The 19,208-nt window shown below is 42.8% G+C and overlaps 1 protein-coding gene across 1 annotated transcript in view; it reads left to right on the top strand.

Annotated features, from left to right (window-relative positions):
* The window catches only part of PIK3AP1 (phosphoinositide-3-kinase adaptor protein 1), a 108,375-nt gene that overhangs the window by 62,083 nt on the left and 27,084 nt on the right, over positions 1-19,208 (top strand). Inside the window, exons 8-9 of the mRNA XM_007456191.1 lie at positions 10,708-10,803; positions 16,025-16,225. Coding sequence (XP_007456253.1) covers positions 10,708-10,803; positions 16,025-16,225 — 297 coding nt within the window. The remainder of the gene's footprint in view (positions 1-10,707; positions 10,804-16,024; positions 16,226-19,208) is intronic.

Below are 19,208 nucleotides of genomic sequence, written 5' to 3'. Positions count from 1 at the left end.
TGCCCTATAACAAAATGAATCAGTCATATATACACATATGTTCCCATATCTCCTCCATCTGCACACTTTTCTCTCAAGAGTCTTCCTTCCTGCAGCCGCGGAGTCTCTGCCATCCTCCTGCTATTCATCTTGGGAAGACCCTGGCTAGTAGAGCCAAGAAGTGCCGTAGAGGCAGTGGGGCTGGGTGCAAGGCATGAGGTCTTACCAGCAAGAACTCCCTCTGAGGCAGGGCTGGCTGTTCCTGTCTTGTCTGGGGCTAAAACTGACCTGGTGAAGCAGAGGGATCCTCAGGGCACTTCCTGACTTCTGTAGCTTTTCCTTCTAGATGTACAAGAATTGTGTTGTGGAGATAGGCACTTAGTGAAAGCATGCTGGATTGAATGTTTTTAAATTACTAAGATAAAATCCTCACCATCAACAGCGACCTTGCTCCCCTCTGCACCTGCACAGCTGTGGGTCACACCCTCCTCGGGGCACGGCATGCAGATCAGTTTGCACTCTGGTTATGTACACGCTTCTCTGCTTACCTGCTCCCACTTCAGTTAGGAAGCACATATCATCCACAGGCTGTACACAGCAGGTGCTCAATTATTTCTTGAATTTGAGAGTTACCAGAAAGTAAGAAATCATCCTAGATGTTGTGGTGTGGAATTGTTTGTTGATGTTCCAGTGCAAGGACGTCACTTCCCCGATAGGTGGTAGTGAGATACCTGTTAGATGTCCCCGAAGGTGGGGCATCTTCGGCTGTTCCCAGCTGCCTTTTCTTTCTTGTCTCCATACATTTGCTTGTGCTGTTCCTGCTTCCTGAATTGCCCTTCTCTTTTCTCAGCTTGGGAGATGCCCAGATTCCTTAAGAAAGCCCAAAGATCTCCATATCCATGTATTCATTTGCTTATTACCCATTAGTTTGTCCATTCTCACATTCATTCATTCAACAACATTTATCGACCCCCTTGAGTGTTTAAGTCACTGCCGGGTGATGAGGAGTCAGTAAATAAGCTGGCATGATCTCTGCCTTCCAGAGCTTCCCTTCTAGCGGGAGAGTTGGATATTAAACAAAGGTACTGCATAACTGAATATATAACTACAAACTGTGACAGTACGATTGAGGAAAAAGACACGGTGCCCTCAAGAGGGCAGCTAGTAGAGAATGGATTGGGGGAGGGGTGCCTGTGACTTAGCAAGTCATAGTACCCACTACACCCGATCAGGAGCTTGTCCCGTGGACTCATTCCTGCAAGACAGAGGGCCTGTGTGCTTACCAGGAGCACCGCACTAAGGTACTTGTTGTCTGCTAAGAAATCCACAGAATTTAGCATGCTGCTTCTCCTAACCCTTTCATGCTTAGCTTCTTTTTCAATGTCTGTCACTCCTTAGCACCTCTAATTTCAGACTGCCATTTCTCCTCTCTCTGTCTCTGTTTCTCTGTCTCTGTTTCTGTCTCTGTCTCTCCCCTCCCCCAACTCCCTCTTTCTTTGTGTCTCATTGTCTCTCTCTCCCTGTCTCTCCCTCTCCCCCACCCCCCCACCTCTGCACGTGTGTGACTATCTCTTTCTCTCTGTCCCTGTCTCTGCCTCTCTGTCTCTGTCTATCTCTTTGCTTCCCCTCACTTCTCCATGAGGGTATGGGAAGGTTGGACTTTCTTATTGACATGGTCAGTCACAGCAGTCCGTTCCACCTGTGTGCAAATGGAACCAGTCGGGTTTCAGGTTTTCTCCACATGTTTTACCATGCTGATCCTTGTTCTAAGCCTCTTTTCTGGCCACAAAAGCACTTGCTGACAAAAAATTCTTTTGGCCTGCTTTCAGGGTTTGAGAGCCTTTCCAGAAGAATAGTCTCTCAGTATCTGACATTTTACTGTATTACATACTCAGATTAGGTTTTCTGTTAAATTAACAACACATAATCTGTATGGAGTTTCCACTGCAGCCGAGTGATCTAGATTTATGTCCCATGAGGGGTATCATATGAGCTTCTTTGAAAATTGGTTATTGCTCTTGACTCATTCCTTAATTACTTGCCTGCCTGCCTGCCTTCTCTTCATCTGTTCAAGCTTCTTCCTTCCCAGGAATGGTTTCTTTGGGATTGACTCCTTTGAAAAAGTATAGTGTAACGCTGCAGCTGCTTTTCCCAGAAGGAGACTGTGGCCCCAGAGTTTCCTTGTTATTGTTTTGTGGTTTTTTCCCAATGAAATGAAAGAACTTTGCACTTTTTCCTTAGACCAGCAGGTTTCAGCACACTTCAGTTTATCTAAGTGGTGAAGGTTAAATGCTTAGAATCTGAAGTACAAACCCTGAGCATCCAGGGACTCAGGGATCTGTTGCTGTGCTTTCCTTTTCAAAATGTCCTTTGTCTGGAAACGGACTCCCTTCACCTCCAGAATTTTCTATTTCAGTCGCTCATGTGTTACTGTGTGCTTGGGTTGTATGTACACATGGGTTGTCAAATTTACAGTTTGAGGGTTTTATCTCTCATTAACTCCAAACCACCAGGTACTTTTTCTTTTCTCTTCTTTATTATTACGAAAGTAGTACCTGCTACTACTAAGGACTTACTGCCTAATATAGCTATGGCAAATAGTGTTTTAAAAGTAATTTCATGTGTCAGTGTCAGTTAGCTGGTGTTGAGTGCCTGGGGAGCTGTGTTGAGAAGGATTCTGAGGCCACAAAGAGTGCTATGATTGAATAGGGATGTTTGCCTTGAGTACACAATAGGGACATGGAGGCCAATGTGTGTATCCACTGTTCCTGGTCTAATTCAAAGATACTTACGTTGAACTCAGTATAAAAATAATCATTTTATTTAAAATATAAATGGAAAGAAAAGTATTTTTCTTCATTTAAGGCAATGCACCTACAGAGATTCAACAGAGGCCTGTGCCCACATCAGGCCAGGGCTACTGAGTCCATATGTGGACATGACATGATGGACTTGCTTGAGTGCACCCTGGTCCCTGTGCCCACTCCCCTCGCCAGTCCCACATGGGAAGGAAATTCATGACAGGTTGACTGTGCTCACATTTGGTCTTACCTGTGGTAGGCAGAATAATGTCCCTGAATCTGTGAATATGCTAGATTACATGGCAAAGCGGAATGAAAGTTGCAGATGGAATTAAGGTTGCTAATCATCTGGCCTTAAAATAATGGGAATATCCTGGATTATCAGGGTGGGCACGGTAGAATCACAAGGGTCCTTAAAAGTAGAAGAAAGATGGGAATTTCCTGGTGATCCACTGGTTAGGACTCAGCACTTTCACTGCGGTGGCCTGGGTTCAATCTCTGGCCCTAGTCGTGGCCAAAAAAAAACGTAAAAGAAGGAATCAGGTTAGACCAGAGATGGCACCATGAGAAGGACTCAGTTCAGCTGAGCTTTCTGTCCAGCATTACTGGCTTTGAAGATGGAAGAAGAGGGCCTCGTGCCGAGGAGTGCAGGGCCTCTAGAAGCTGGAAAGGGCAAGAAGACTGAACCTCCCCTAGATCTCCCAGAAAGGAATGCAGTCCAGCTGAAACCTTGATTTGGCCCGGTGAGACCCATTTCAGACCTCTGAACTACAGAACTGGTTGTTGTTTGAAGTCACTAAGTTTGTGGTAATTTGCTACAGCAATAATAGAAAGCTAATAAACTGTCTAGGTTGCCTCAATGTAATGATAACCATTAATATTTAGTGCCTAGTACTGTTGCTAAACATTTTATAAGCATCGTCTCAATTGGTTCATACAGTCTTCCTATGAGGTAGGTACTGTTATCCATACCCACTTTACAGATGGATATATGAAAGCTTAGTGATATCAAGTGACTTGTCCAAGGACACAGAGCTACTAAGAATCAGAGCCAGGGCTTGAACCCAGGTCTCCAGGATATCAAAGTGCACGCTGGTAATCACCACCTCTGATTGTGATCTTGACCTGCTTTAGTAATAAAGATAATGGTAATGATAGTAATAATAGCAGCTAATATTCATTTAGCACTTCCTGTGTGCTAGGCGCTGTGCTTCTCATTTAATACTCATGACAAACCTATGAGATACGTACTATTATTATCACCATTTTACAGACATTATCGGCCAGTGTCCTGGACCTCTATTGCTTGCCTGGCCTTGACTGCTGCCTTTCTCTGACTTATGTTTGTCGCCCAAATGCAGACCATTCACTTGGCTCCAGCCCTTGTCACCGCCTTTACAGCTGACTTCCAGGCCTTCTCATGTGTCTGCAGACCATCCTCCTCCTCCCTGTGCCCCTGCCTCCATCATGCTCTTTCAGCCAAGCCTCAGATCCTCTGGATTTAGGCTCTGACCTTAAGATCAGCCTCTACCTGTGATCCCGGCAGTATGGGGTGGGGCCAGAAGGGACTGAAGAGCTGCTAGAATTTCCCCTTGGTGCTCATTGCTGAGCCCTCTAATAAGGAATGTGATAAGCCTCAGGAAAGCACAAGGTAATGGGCATGGGGCCTCCAAGTCAGGTCTGGACTGCAGCGGCAGAGCCTTGGCCAAGGAGGAAAGAAGCCTCCAGCTCCGTGCAGCCTGGACCTGGTGTTCAGGAGCCATGATCAAGACAATGCCTGGCAAGCCTTGTTTGTGAGTCAGGTTTCCACACATAATTCCATGGTGAAGAGTTATCGTTTGTTATCTTACAATGCCTCCTTGCTTTAAGTATATTCAATATAAAAATATTGATTGGGTGTAATTCTTTACTAGGAAAGGTAATTTGAAAATATGTGTGGATATTCAGATGTTAGAATTAACCCATAAGCATTTATTACTCTGAAGGAGGAGACTTGACTTCAAACAAATAAAGTTACTATTAAAAAGTACAAATTGAGTCCTCTTTTTAAAATTGTTCTCTACTTAGGACATTAGCGTGGGTGTAGAATTTAATAATAAAGATAACAGTAATAATAGCAGCTAACGTGCACTTAGCACTTCCTATGTGCTAAGCACTGTGCTCATTTAATACTCATGACAAACCTATGATATATGTACTATTATTATCACCACTTTACAGACAGGAAAACAGATCCTGAGAGGATGTAAACAACTTGGCCCAAGATAATTGTGGGCAAAGAGTTAATGTAACAGCTCTCATTTACCTTTCTGCAGGAGAATTTGACCTCAGTTGACTTCTACTCTGTTACCCTGGTGACCTGATAAAAGCCGTATGTCAATTATGTCTCTAGGCAACATTGCCTATGATAAAAATGACCCCTAATTGGTGGTAAATTGCATCTGGAACTGAGAGGAGTTGTATGTAAACTATAAATACCTGAAAGGGACACCATACTTTGGGCTTCCCTGAGGGCAATGTCTCTGGATGCCTCTTATGGGGACCCTGGAAGCTAATGCCTCAGGAGTTGCTAATAAACTCCAGAGTTGAGAAATGCTGCTCCTTTGAGACACCATGGCAGCTTCTCCACCTGCCTGATATGGATCTTGTCTCCTTGCTTGAGAGTTGCTGGATTGGTGCAAAGACTGACCTCGATGAGGAAGGCCGCTTGGTACTGTCCTGCTCGTCTGTATCCTCCATCCTTCTGAGTAGACTGGCACCAGCAGGGCCCACGGTCATCTTGTGAGTCCAAATGATCAGCTGGATCCAAAAAGTTGGGTCTAAAAGTCAGTTGGACGGGTGGGTGTTGCAGTCCTACAGTCAGAAGTGGAAGAGTCAAAATTGGAAACTATGCATTCTGACCACAGTGCCCAAACCTCTCACCATCCTTCTAGGGTGCCTCAAGGAGGAGAAATAATTCTACTAATGTCTCAGGACTGATCTTTAGCAGATCCTAGTTTGTCTTCTTCCAGAATCATGCTCTTAACCACCAGTGAAAGCGTGACCGTAGAGTAAAAAGATTTGTTTGTCACAGGTGGCTCATTTAGCCCTGCCTTGTTCATCGTACCCAGAGGTGCGTGGCTCACAGGAGTCCCTGGAAGGTGACTTGATAGTGTAGATGGACAGGAAAGGGTCAGCGTAGGTCATTCCCAGGGCTTGCGCTTCTTTAGTTTTGCTGTTGCATTTCTTCCTCTCCTTTTCTCATCTCTTTCCCCCCTTCCCGTTCTTCTTTAAAAAAAAAAAACAAAAAACTCCCTCCTACCCGTTCTTCTTTAAAAAAAAAAAACAAAAAACTTTTTATTTTGAAGTACTTTTAGATTTAGAGAAAAGTTGCAAAAATGCTACCCTTCCTGTATACCTTTCACCCAGATTTCCCTAATATTAACATCTAACATAACCAGAGTACAGTTACTAAAGCTGAGAAATTAACATGGGTGCAATTCCACTAACTAACCTCCAGACCTTGTTCAAAATTTCACTGGTTTTCACCCTAATGTTCTTTTTCTGTTGGTAGGTAGGACTAGATGCTGAACCTAGATAGGATCCTGCAGTGCATGCTGTTATTCTCCTTAGTCTCCTCCAATGTGTAACATTTCCTCCCTCTTTCCTCATCTTGACACTCTGGAAGAACACCGATCAGTTATTTTGTAGCATGCCCTTTAGTTTGGGTTTGTCAGATGCTTTCTGTGATTGGACTGAGGTTATAAATTCGGGGCAAGAATGCCATAGCAATGATGTTGCATCCTCAGTGCATTGTAGCAAAGGGTCGTGATACTGACATGTCATTACTGGTGCTCATTCTTTTTTCTCTCTTCTCTTTTTAAAATTCTTTCTTTAACCCACATAAAATTCAGCACATTACGATGGGGTCATAGTACCAGGGACAGAAGCCTGCATCCTTATTATAGAAGCGTGCCAGGTCCAGCCAGGGCTGCTCTTGCTGTTTCCATTTTTCTTCTACATTTTGTTTTTCCAACACTCTTTGTAGCTCCTTCAGTTTTGCAGCTACATCTCAGATGTGGAAATCAGTTGTCTCAAACTGAACTTTGTTTTTTGTTTTTTTGTTTTGTTTTGTTTTGTTTTGTTTTGTTTTTGCAGTACATGGACCTCTCACTGTTGTGGCCTCTCCCGTTGCGGAGCACAGGCTCCGGACGCGCAGGCTCAGCGGCCATGGCTCACGGGCCCAGCCGCTGCGCGGCATGTGGGATCTTCCTGGACCGGGGCACGAACCCGTGTCCCCTGCATCGGCAGGCGGACTCTCAACCACTGCGCCACCAGGGAAGCCCTCAAACTGAACTTTGTTAGTGAAATAGCTAGGCCGTGTGTGTCTCTTTTACCACTGTCAGTGGGGTTGGCCGATTGTGTGTGTGAGGTTTGCGCTCCGGTGTTGTCAGCCTGGGAGATCTGGTTATTGGTGATTGAAACTGTCCTGACGCTGCTCTGCCCTCACTAGGTTCTTAGAGATGCTGGAGCCTGAGGGGGCTGTGGTTTCCTGGAGGATGCAGCACTGGGCATGACAGAGCCCAACAATAGGCCCACAAAACTTTTCCCTCCCCTCATCTCTAGGGGTGTCTGATGCAAGCAAGTCTTTCCTTCAGGGCCTTTTTCTCTGTGTTTTATTGTTGTGTGAATGAAGAGTTTCAAAAGTTGGCTGGGTCAGGGTCAGGCAGCTAAGGGGTGAGGTATTGTAGGGGTAGGAGTCAGGAGGGTAGAGGAGGGTCCTGCTCCCAGAAGGCACACCTGTAGGATATGTCTTTCTTCCCAATTTTCTAACTCCATGAGAAACATGTCCCATAAAACCACAATTAAGCAATTTAAATAGAAATCTCAAATAAGTGGCATTTTTCTGGTCTTGAATTTTTAAGGAATGAATTGTGAGTTCTTAGAAATTTTTAAAAAATATTTATTTATTTATTTATTTTGGCTGTGCCGGGTCTTAGTTGCAGCATGTGGTATCTTTAGTTGCAGCATGTGGACTTCTTAGTTGCGGCATGCATGTGGGATCTAGTTCCCAGACCAGGGATCGAACCCGGGCCCTCTGCATTGGGAGCTCAGAGTCTTACCCACTGGACCACCAGGGAAGTCCCAGAAATTTATTTTTAAAATTAAAACACTTTTAGGTGTGTTTCAGGATCAGTAGTCACCCTAATCTCTCTACGGTTTACTTTATAGAATTCAGTGTTGACAAGAGAAGTTCACTGAATTAACAGTTTACTCATTTGGAAGCACAGGGCTCTGGACCAGAGGGTATCAAGGTACATTATATTCAATGTAATGTCTCCACTACACACATTTCAAGAAACATTAAACTGAAAAGGTAGAAAAAGGGAATTGCTTTATCTTCCCTTTTTTTGGATAATATTTAAGGTAACGAAAACATGATCAGAGCTCTGCATTTCTTTCCTTTATTTTTTCAATAGGATAGAAAAACTAGAATATAAAAAGATGAACAGTGAAAAAACCTTTCTCCAGTCCTTGTCTGTCATCTTTCTAGTTCCCAGGAAACCATTGATCTTAATTTCTTATATCTCCTTCCAGAGTTTCTTTTTTGCATATACAAGAACATACAAAAATAGAATCTTATTTTCCCCTTTTGGGGGCAAAAGGTAGCATATTAATTTTCAAAAATGTTGTGTTTCTTGAAGATTCTGATTCATCAAGAATATGTTTTTTTTTCTTTTGTCTCAGATCTTTTTTTAAAAAATTACATATTATAGCCCCCTATGAACCCCCTCTGGAACCTGATTGTCCTCCCTCCCTCCCAGAGGTAACCCCTACCATGAACTCAACATTTATCCTTTCCAGCATTTAAGCATGCTTTCATATGTTTACTAGATATTTATGAATTCATAAACTACATGTAGTATCATTTTATAGACCCTAAAACTTTGTATAAACTACTTTATATACTGAAAACTACTTTATGTAAAATACTTCATATACTGCAAACACCAGTCTGCAACTTTTTCACTCAACATTGTGTTTTGTTTTGTTTTATGGTCACAAAATTTATATTTAGATTATTAAAAGATTGTCAAAGTTTGAAACAAGGTCGGGTAAGAGCTATGCTATGTAATAATGTAATATTTGGTCACTGGAAAGTTTTAAAATCAGTATGGACTTCCCTGGTTGCGCAGTGGTTAAGAATCCGCCTGCCAATGCAGGGGACACAGGTTCGATCCCTGGTCCAGGAAGATCCCACATGCTGCGGAACAGCTAAGCCCGTGCGCCACAACTACTGATCCTGCACTCTAGAGCCCGCGAACCAAAACTGCTGAAGCCCACGTGCCACAACTACTGAAGCCTGCGCGCCTAGAGCCCGTGCTCCGCAACAAGAGAAGCCACCGCAATGAGAAGCCTGCGCGCTACAATGAAGAGTAGCTCCCACTTGCCACAACTTAGAGAAAGCCCGCGCGCAAGAAGACCCAATGCAGCCAAAAATAAATATATAAAGAAAGAAATAAATTTTAAAAAACAGTATGTTTTATAATTAAAAAATCAGTAATCTGGTAATTGACAGGTGAGCCATAATTTTTTTTAATAACCTGGAATTATTTTTGCTTTGGGAATCTAATTGTACATACTTGATCATAATTACCTAGGCCTTTTAAAAAAGTGCTGATAGGGTTTTTCTCATATATGAATGCAACAGAAGCCACTATGGATAATTTGGAAGACAAAGAAAAATGTAAAATAGAAAATACAATATCCATGGTCTGAAATGTCCATGACCTATCCATACTACAGAAATAGCCACTATATCATTTTGATGTATTTCCTTTCAGGCTTTTTTCCTATGTACATACAGATATTTTGGTTCAAAACTAGGGTTATGTCATGTGAAGTTCATTATCCTTAACATAACTTTATGACCATGACCTCTTTTCAGTTAATATTCTTGGAAAATGTAATATAAATATAAATATTTCATACAAATTCACCAGACTGTATTTAACTGGTCTCCAAAGATCAAAGTAGTAGGAACAGTATATCTGTGTATACTGATTAAATTCAAAAGATTTTTTTTCTCAAAGTATACTATTCAACTTCAAACTACATATTTTGCCTAAGCAAACAAGTCCCCAGTAACTGTGTGATATGCCTTACTGAACGCAACCTCTTGATATTATCAAAGTTCTACTTTTAACACAAGGCTGAAATTTTGCTCCCAAAATGCATACTTCAGAGTCATAAAGTAACATAAAGTAATGTTGGTTACTAAGGTTTTAGTAGAATCTGCTGTGGCAATTGAATAGTTTTCACACACAGTTTTGGTCCCCATGGGTTTATGCTTAATAGTGAAAAACCAAAGGTCTATGTGCTTCTTCCTTATAAATGACCAATTACATGAATGACCTAAAAATAGAGTTCTGGTTGTTATGTTTTTGAGATGGTACTATGTTGATAGAGTGGCTCCCATACATTCTTTTTAGCTGTTGAAAATGGTTCATTGTTTAAATAAATTACAATTTATTCTTTGTTGTTTCTGCCTCCAATTATTTGTTGTTGTTGTTTTGTGGGGTTTTTTTGCTGTTATAAAGCCTACAGTTATATATTTTAAAATTAAGCTAATTCTTTCAAACACAAATGAGCATATCTATACCTTTTGAGTCCTGTGGTCTAGGAAAGGGACTGAAGGTTGTAAATGTTGCTCTCCTTTATACCCCATATTTACTGAGTGTCCTTATTGAGTAGGTAGATAATTGGATGTATGGATGCATACATGGACCTATGGATGCATGGGTGATTAGACAGATGGATGGGTAGATGGATGGTTTAATGAATTCTTGAATCTCTTGATTTGTCAAACCTTGTATATCCACTTATAAAATGTCCTTGTCTGTGTGGAAGAACAACATATTAACTCTTAGTCTCCTTTTCCTTCTAGATGTTGAAATGCTTCAGGCCAGTACATCTAATCCAATCCCCGGAGATGGTTTCTCTCGGACCACTAAGGATTCTATGATCCGCAAGTTTTTAGAAGGTAAGTTGCAGCAGTGAGCAGGGAAGCAAAAAGAGGGAAACAGAAATAACTGTAATATATTGCCTGGCTCCCTATGAGGGTTGTTCCACTCAAGGAATGGGCTGCCATGTACATGCCACATGGTGTGCTTGAAGGCACTCTATTCCCACGAGCTCCCCCATCAGCTTATTACAAGTAAGCCAGAAGTTCCCACCACTGGAGCCACTGCTTTGGGTAAACAAGTTGCCTTTAGCAAAATCTCTTTTTAAATACGTGTTTATTTTTATTTGACCAAAATTTAATGAGTACCTACTATGAGCAAAGCACTATTTTAGTTGTTGGGCTAGGGGACACAAAGGAAAATAAGATATAATCAATACCCTCAAGAGACTTTACTTTCTGGTGAAGGAGGAGAACATAGGGGAACATACACAGGTATTATTAAGTCAAGGCTGTATTGGAGAGTGATTATATATATGTTGTCCAGTTTTCCCACTATTTATGAAGAGATTGTCTTTGCCCCTCATGTATTCTTGCCTCCTTTGTCATAAATTAATTGATCATATAAGCATGAGTTTATTTCTGGGCTTTCTATTTGTTTTTATTGATCTACAGTAGTCTATTTTTATGCCAATACTATACTGTTTTGATTACTATAGCTTTATAGTATAGTTTGAAATCAGAGAGTATGATACTTTCAGCTTTGTTCTTCTTTCTCAAGATTGCTTTGGCTATTTGGGGTCTTTTGTGTTTCCATACACATTTTAGAATTATTTGTTCTAGTTCTGTGAAAAATGCCATTGGTATTTTGATAGAGATTGCATTGAATCCATAGTTTGCCTTGGGTAGTATGGTCATTTTAACAATATTAATTCTTTCAATCCACAAATGTGGTATATCTTTCCATTTATTTGTGTTGTCTTCAGTTTCTTTCATAAATGTCTTACAATGTTCAGAGTACCGGTCTTTTACCTCTTTGGTTAGATTTATTCCTAGGTATTTTATTCTTTTTGATGCAATTGTAATTGGGATTTTTTTCTTAATTTCTGTTTCTTATAGTTTATTATTAGTGAACACAACAGATTTCTGTATATTAATTTTGTATTCTGCAACTTAACTGAATTCATTTACTAGTTCTAATAGTTTATTGTGGTTTTTTTTTGGCTGTGTTGGGTCTTCGTTGCTGTGCGTGGGCTTTCTCTAGTAGTGGTGAGTGGGGGCTACTCTTCGTTGCAGTGCATGGGCTTCTCATTGTGGTGGCTTCTCTCATTGTGGAACACAGGCTCTAGGCACGTGGGCTCCGGTAGTTGCGGCACATGGGCTCAGTAGTTGTGGCTCACGGGCTCTAGAGCACAGGCTCAGTAGTTGTGGTGCATGGCTTAGTTGCTCCATGGCATGTGGGATCTTCCTGGACAAGGGGTTGAACCCGTGTCCCCTACATTGGCAGGAGGATTCTCAACCACTGCGCCACCAGGGAAGCGCCACTAGTTCTAGTAGTTTTTTGATGGCATCTTTAGGATTTCCTATATACAGTATCATGTTATCTGCAAACAGTAACCGTTTTTCTCTTTCCTTTCTGATTTGGATTCCTTTTATTTCTTTTTTTAAAAAATTTATTTATTTTTTATTTTATTTATTTTTAGCTGTGTTGCCACGTGTGGGCTTTCTCTGTTTGTGGCGAGTGGGGGCTACTCTTCATTGCGGTGAACGGGCTTCTCATTGTGGTGGCTTGTCTTGCTGTGGAACACGAGCTCTAGGCACATGGGCTTCAGTAGTTGTGGCACGCGGGCTCAGTAGTTGTGGCTCATGAGCTCTAGAGTGCAGGCTCAGTAGTCATGGCGCATGGGCTTAGTTGCTCTGTGGCACATGGGATCTTCCCAGACCAGGAATCAAACCATGTCCCCTGCATTGGCAGGTGGACTCTTAACCACTGCACCACCAGGGAAGTCCCTGTTATTTCTTTTTCTTGTATCATTACTATGGCTAGGACTTCCAATACTATGTCGTTCCTGATCTTAACAGAAATGTTTTCAGCTTTTCACCATTGAGTATGATGTTAGCTGTGGGCTTGTTATATATGGCCTTTATTATGTTGAGGTGTGTTCCCTCTATACCCACTATGTTGAGAGTTTTTATCATAAATGGATGTTGAATTTTGTCAAAAGCTTTCTCTGTATCCATTGAAATGATCATATGATATTTATTCTTTAATTTGTTAATATGATGTATCACATTCATTGATTTGCAGATATTGAGTCATTTTTGCATCCCTGGAATTAAATCCCACTTCATCATGGTGCATGATCCTTTTAATGCATTGTTGAATTCCCTTTGCTAATATTTTGTTGAGGACAATTTTGCACCTATGTTCATCAAGGATATTGGCCTGTAATTTTCTTTTTTTTGATGTCTTTGTCTGCTTTGGGTATCAGGGTGATGCTGGCATCATAGATGAATTCAGCCACTCTATGGCTTTTTTTCTTTTTTCTTTTTTTTTTTTTGCGGTATGTAGGCCTCTCACTGTTGTGGCCTCTCCCGTTGTGGAGCACAGGCTCCGGACGTGCAGGCTCAACGGCCATGGCTCACGGGCACAGCCGCTCCGCGGCATGTGGGATCTTCCTGGACGTTAGCCCTCTCACTGTTGTGGCCTCTCCCGTTGTGGAGCACAGGCTCCGGACGTGCAGGCTCAACGGCCATGGCTCACGGGCACAGCCGCTCCGCGGCATGTGGGATCTTCCTGGACGGGGGCATGAACCCGTGTCCCCTGCATCGGCAGGTGGACTCTCAACCACTGTGCCACCAGGGGAGCCCCACTCTATGTCTTTTGATTGGAACATTTAGTCCGTTTACAGTTAAAGCAATTTATTGGTAGGTATGTGCTTATTGCCATTTTGTTAATGTTTTCTGCTTGGTTTTTAATATCTCTTTTTGGTTCCTTTCTTCTTTTCCTATTTCCTTGTGATTTGATGACTATCTTTAGTATTATGTTTGGATTCCTTTCTCTTTTTGTGTATGTATCTATAATAGATTTTTGGTTTGTGATTACCATGAGGTGTTTTTTTTTTTAATTTTATTTATTTATTTTTGGCTGCACTGGGTCTTCGTTGCTGCATACAGGCTTTCTCTAGTTGCAGCGAGTGGGGGCTACTCTTCATTGCAGTGCATGGGCTTCTTATTGCAGTGGCTTCTCTTGTTGCGGAGCATGGGCTCTAGGCACAAGGGCTTCAGTAGTTGTGACATGTGGGCTCAGTAGTTGTGGCTCGTGGGCTTAGTTGCTCTGTGGTATGTGTGATCTTCCCAGACCAGGGCTCGAACCCATGTCCCCTGCATTGGCAGCCGGATTCTTTTTTTTTTTTTAATTTATTTTATTTATTTATCTTTGGCTGCGTTGGGTCTTCATTGCTGTGCACAGGCTTTCTCTACTTGCAGTGAGCAGGAGCTACTCTTCATTGCGGTGCATGGGCTTCTCATTGCGGTGGCCTCTCGTTGCAAAGCATGGGCTCTAGGTGTGCAGGCTTCAGTAGTTGTGGCTTGCAGGCTCAGTAGTTGTGGCACACGGGCTTAGTTGCTCCGCGGCATGTGGGATCCTCCCGGACCAGGGCTCGAACCCTTGTCCCCTGCATTAACAGGCAGATTCTCAACCACTGCGCCACCAGGGAAGCCCCATCTTTCTGTTTTGTGTATCCCTCAGCTACTTATTGTGGATATAGATGATTTTAATACGTTTTGTCTTTTAACCTTCCTACTAGCTTTATAAGTGGTTGATCTGTATATTTACTGTATATTTGCCTTTATCAATGAGATTTTTCTTTTTTTAATTTTCATATTTCTAGTTGTGGTATTTTCTTTTCTGCTTAGAGAAGTCCCTTTAACACTTTCTGTAAAGCCAGCTTAATGGTGCTGAATTTTTTTAGCTTTTGCTTGTCAGTAAAACTCTTTATCTCTCCTTCACATATGAATGATATCCTTTCTGGGTAGAGTATTCTTGGTTGTAAGCTTATTTTTATCACATTAAATATGATATCACTCCCTTCTGGCCTGCAAAGTTTCTGCTAAAGAGCGGCTGGTATTCTTATGGGAGTTCCCTTATACATAACTAGTTGCCTTTCCCTTGCTGCTTTTAATATTCTTTGTTTTTTTTTTTTTTTTTGTGGTATGTGGGCCTCTCACTGTTGTGGCCTCCCCTGTTGTGGAGCACAGGCTCCGGACGTGCAGGCTCAGCGGCCATGGCTCACGGGCCCAGCCGCTTCGCGACACGTGGGATCTTCCCGGACCAGGGCACGAACCCGTGTCCCCTGCGTCGGCAGGGGGACTTTCAACCACTGCGCCACCAGGGAAGCCCCTCCCTTTATCTTTAATTTTTGCCATTTTAATTACAAGTGTCTTGGTGTGGACCTTTTTGGGTTGATCTTGTTTGGGACTCTCTGTGCATCCTGGACCTGAATGTCTGTTTCCTTTCCCAGGTTAGGGAAGTTTTCATCTATTATTTCCTCAAATATGTTCTCTGCCCCTTTTGCTCTCTTTTCTCCTTCAGAGATCCAAAAAACATTTCTTCTTTTCTGTTCAGCTTGAGTGATTTCCACTATTCTGTCTTCCAGTTCAATGATCTGTTCCTCTGTATTATCTTATCTACTATTAATTTCTTCTGGTGTATTTAAAAATTTCAGTTATTGTATCCTTCAGATCTGCTTGGTTCCTTAAATTTTCGAGCTCTTTCTTAAGCTTCTCACTGTGTTCATCCATTCCTCTCCCAAGTTCATTGAACATCTTTATGATCATTATCTTGAACTCTTTATCAAGTAGATTGCTTATCTCCACTTTGCTTAGTTCTTCTGGGGTTTTTCTTGTTCCTTCATTTAGAATATATTTCTCTGTCCCTCATTTTGCCTAATTCTCTCTTTTAATTTTTGTGTATTAGGTAGCTTGGCGATGTTTCCCAATCTTAGAGTGGTGGCCTTATGTAGCAGATGTCTGTGGGGCCCAGTAGCACACTCCCCTCTGGTCACCAGAGCTATATGTTCTAGTGGTGCCCCATGGGCGTTTCTGTTATGGCAGGGCCAACTACTGTGGGTGTGCAGGTAGGTGGGGCTGGCCCCCGGCCTGGTTGGCTGCCAAGCCCTACCTAATATGGAGGTGGCCAACTTGCTGATGTGCAGAGCTGGGTCCCAGGGCAGCTGCCTGTATGACCTGGGGGTCCCAGGGTTTGACAACTGCTTTCAGTCACCTTTCTCTCTGCTTCTAGGCAACAGCGTGGGAATGTCCAGTTTGGAGAGGGAGGTACACCATCTTGGTCAGGAAGAAGATGTTTATCACACAGTGGATGATGATGAGGCCTCTTCCGTGGACTTGGCCAACAGGCCCCCTGTCCCAGTGCCCAGGCCAGAGGCCAGTGCTTCTGGCACTCACCAGCTGTCTGACAATGAACCATACATTTCTAACAAGTGTTGTGGCAGGGAATGATGCACAGTGGGGTCTTCAGAGCCTCTCAGCAGGAATTCCCTGGATCCTCTACCTCCTGAACCATTGCTCAAGACCATTCCCTTCTGAATGGTCTCCAACCAGCCCCAGGAGACAGAGTCAGAGCTTGGGGCAGATTCTGGAACTAGACTAGGGGCAGTGGTCAGATTCAGTTCTGGCCTTCCTGGAGGAATTTATGCATAGTGTGAAGACAGAGATAAACAAGATGTCCCTCTACTCCAAATGGCAAGATCCCTGGTAAACTTTTATCTCCTGAAACTCTCATTATTATTATTATTATTTTTTTAATAGTTAACATTTATTGAAATCTACCAAGAGTGCTCTATTTGGAATATGTCATAATAATCTATTAGGTAAGGGCCATTATCATCCCAATTTTACAGATGAGGAAAATGTAAGCCCTCATTTTTGAGGCTTACAGCGGTCACTTGATTACCAAGTAGCAGAGCCAGGATTTGAACTCAAGGAATCTGACTCCACAACCTTGGCTTTCAGCCACAATGCTATGCTGTCTACCTTCGTACATTGATAAAAGTTGGTGATAATTGGGTTTTGACCCATAATGATCCCTGGGATATTAGTTAGATGCTGATAGCATTGTCGGTTTCACTATCTTTCAGAACTTGATTTTATTAATATGATTACAAGTACTGTAAGAGTATAGGAATTGCCAGATCTATGCACTTGACCTCTTTTCCATTTTTTTAAAATAAATTTATTTACTTATTTATTTATTTATATTTGGCTGCGTTGGGTCTTTGTTGCTGTGTGCGGGCTTTCTCTAGTTGTGGCAAGTGGGGGCTACTCATTGCGGTACGCGGGCTTCTCATTGCGGTGGCTTCTCTCATTGCGGAGCACGGGCTCTAGGCACGTGAGCTTCAGTAGATGCGGCATGCAGGCTCAGTAGTTGTGGCTCGTGGGCTCTAGAGTGCAGGCTCAGTAGTTGTGGCGCATGGGCTTAGTTGCTCTGTGGCATGTGGGATCTTCCCGGACCAGGGCTCGAACCCGTGTCCCCTGCATTGGCAGGAGGATTCTTAACCACTGCGCAACCAGGGAAGTCCCTCCATTCCATTTTTAATGGTATAAGCAGGTTGTGGAAGGTATGGCAAAGATTATAAACTGGGGAAGATAGCCCTCAACCAGAGCCCCAGGTAATTGGGCTGGGCTTGTCAAATAAAGTACAGCACGCCTCGTTAAGTATGAATTTAAGACAAACAGCAAATAATTTTTTAGTGTAAGTGTGTCCCAAATATTTCACTCTTTTTTTCAGTTTTGGTTTTAGGTAGAAATACAGTGGGGGGATATTATATATTGCCTAGTGCCATCAGTGCTCATGGTTTGCCATCCCTTGGATGGCATCTCCTTTGGCGTGTGTAGCAGACACTGTCAGTGTCCTGCTCACATCTCCCCAGCTCTTTATGTTTTTGTGCCCACTGGATGGACCCTGCCTGTTAGAACCTGTGTCTTTTAGCCTGATGGCTTTCTCTGGCAGGAGAGGCTGGAAGAGTTGGGGGATTATCACCCTTGGATGCAGCACTCAACCACTGACTGAGTAGAGTTGTTGGCTGAGTACCCTAGCTTACTTGCCCCTTTACTGGGAGAACTCTGGGGTGCATGCTCTACATTGCTTTCCAGAGCTCCCCAGCTTGCCCATCATGGTGACTTACTGGATAACCCACTATTTATTGCTTTATCCACTTCCCTGTCTTACCTCCATCACCTCTCACATAGTCTACATGTACTTGGATCACTGTCCCCAGGTCTGCTTCTTTTTTTTTTTTTAAGAGACAATTTTTCCAGAGTTCTTTTTTTTTTTTAATTAATTAATTTACTTATTTATTTTTGGCTGCGTTGGGTCTTCGTTGCAGTGCGCGGGCTTCTCATTGCGGAGCATGGGCTCTAGGCGCGCGGGCTTCAGTAATTGAGGCACACGGGCTCAGTAGTTGTGGCTCGCGGGTTCTAGTGCACAGGTTCAGTAGCTGTGGCGCACAGGCTTAGTTGCTCAGCGGCATGTGGGATCTTCCTGGACCAGGGATCAACCCCGTGTCCCCTGCACTGGCAAGTGGATTTTTAACCACTGCACCACCAGGGAAGTCCCCCAGGTCTGCTTCTAAGGGAACCCAAATGAAGAAGCTTGCAAATATATATCGATAATGCCTAAATGGCAGGGGGTGGGGAGAGGGTGTTGATGGTCTGGCTCATTGTGGGAAGTTCAGTTGGGAGGGGCATAGGTGGTTCCTAAAGAGCCTTGATGGACCTGCTAGGAAACTGTGAGGAGGAAAGGAAAGGAGAGGGGCAGGAGATGACAAAAAGGGCAATGGTTTGGAGTCCAGGACACCTGGGTTCAAGTCTCAGCTCTTACATTTTTCAGCTGTACAGTATGGAACATTGGGTAAGTCATTTCACCCTCTTTAGCCTTAGTTTCCTCATCTATAAAATGGGTACCATAATAATATATGTATACAGTGATGCATAATAATACTCTGCGAGAGCCTTATTGTGAGGGTCAGATGAAATAATACATGAGGAACTATTTTATAAACTGTAAAGCACTGAGTAGACATCCCTTGTGTTAACTAGCAAGCCAATGTCTTATTGGCATCAATCTCAAGGTTTGGCATCAATCTTATTGGCATCAATCTCAAGGTTTAGATGTGAATAATAAAAGTTAACATGGAGTGCTTACATGTGCCAGGCACTATTCTCAGCACTTTCCATGTATTAACTCGTGTAATCCCCACAAAGAGGAGGGTACAATTATTATCCTTATTCTACATATCTGAAAACTGAGGCAAGAAGAGGTCAAGCCTCTTGTCTTAGGTTGTATGGCTCATAAATGGCAGAGCCAGGATTTGAACCCAGGGAGTCATGTGCAGAGCCCAGGGAGACTTAATCACTATGCAGTCCTACCACTGAGTGAACGCTTGTCATTTCCTAGTTTTCCCTAC

Source organism: Lipotes vexillifer, unplaced genomic scaffold (assembly GCF_000442215.2).
Source record: "Lipotes vexillifer unplaced genomic scaffold, Lipotes_vexillifer_v1.1 scaffold184, whole genome shotgun sequence".
Classification (NCBI taxonomy): domain Eukaryota; kingdom Metazoa; phylum Chordata; class Mammalia; order Artiodactyla; family Lipotidae; genus Lipotes; species Lipotes vexillifer.
The sequence above is the reverse complement of the archived record's forward strand: the minus strand, read 5'-3'. Positions and strand labels throughout refer to the sequence as shown.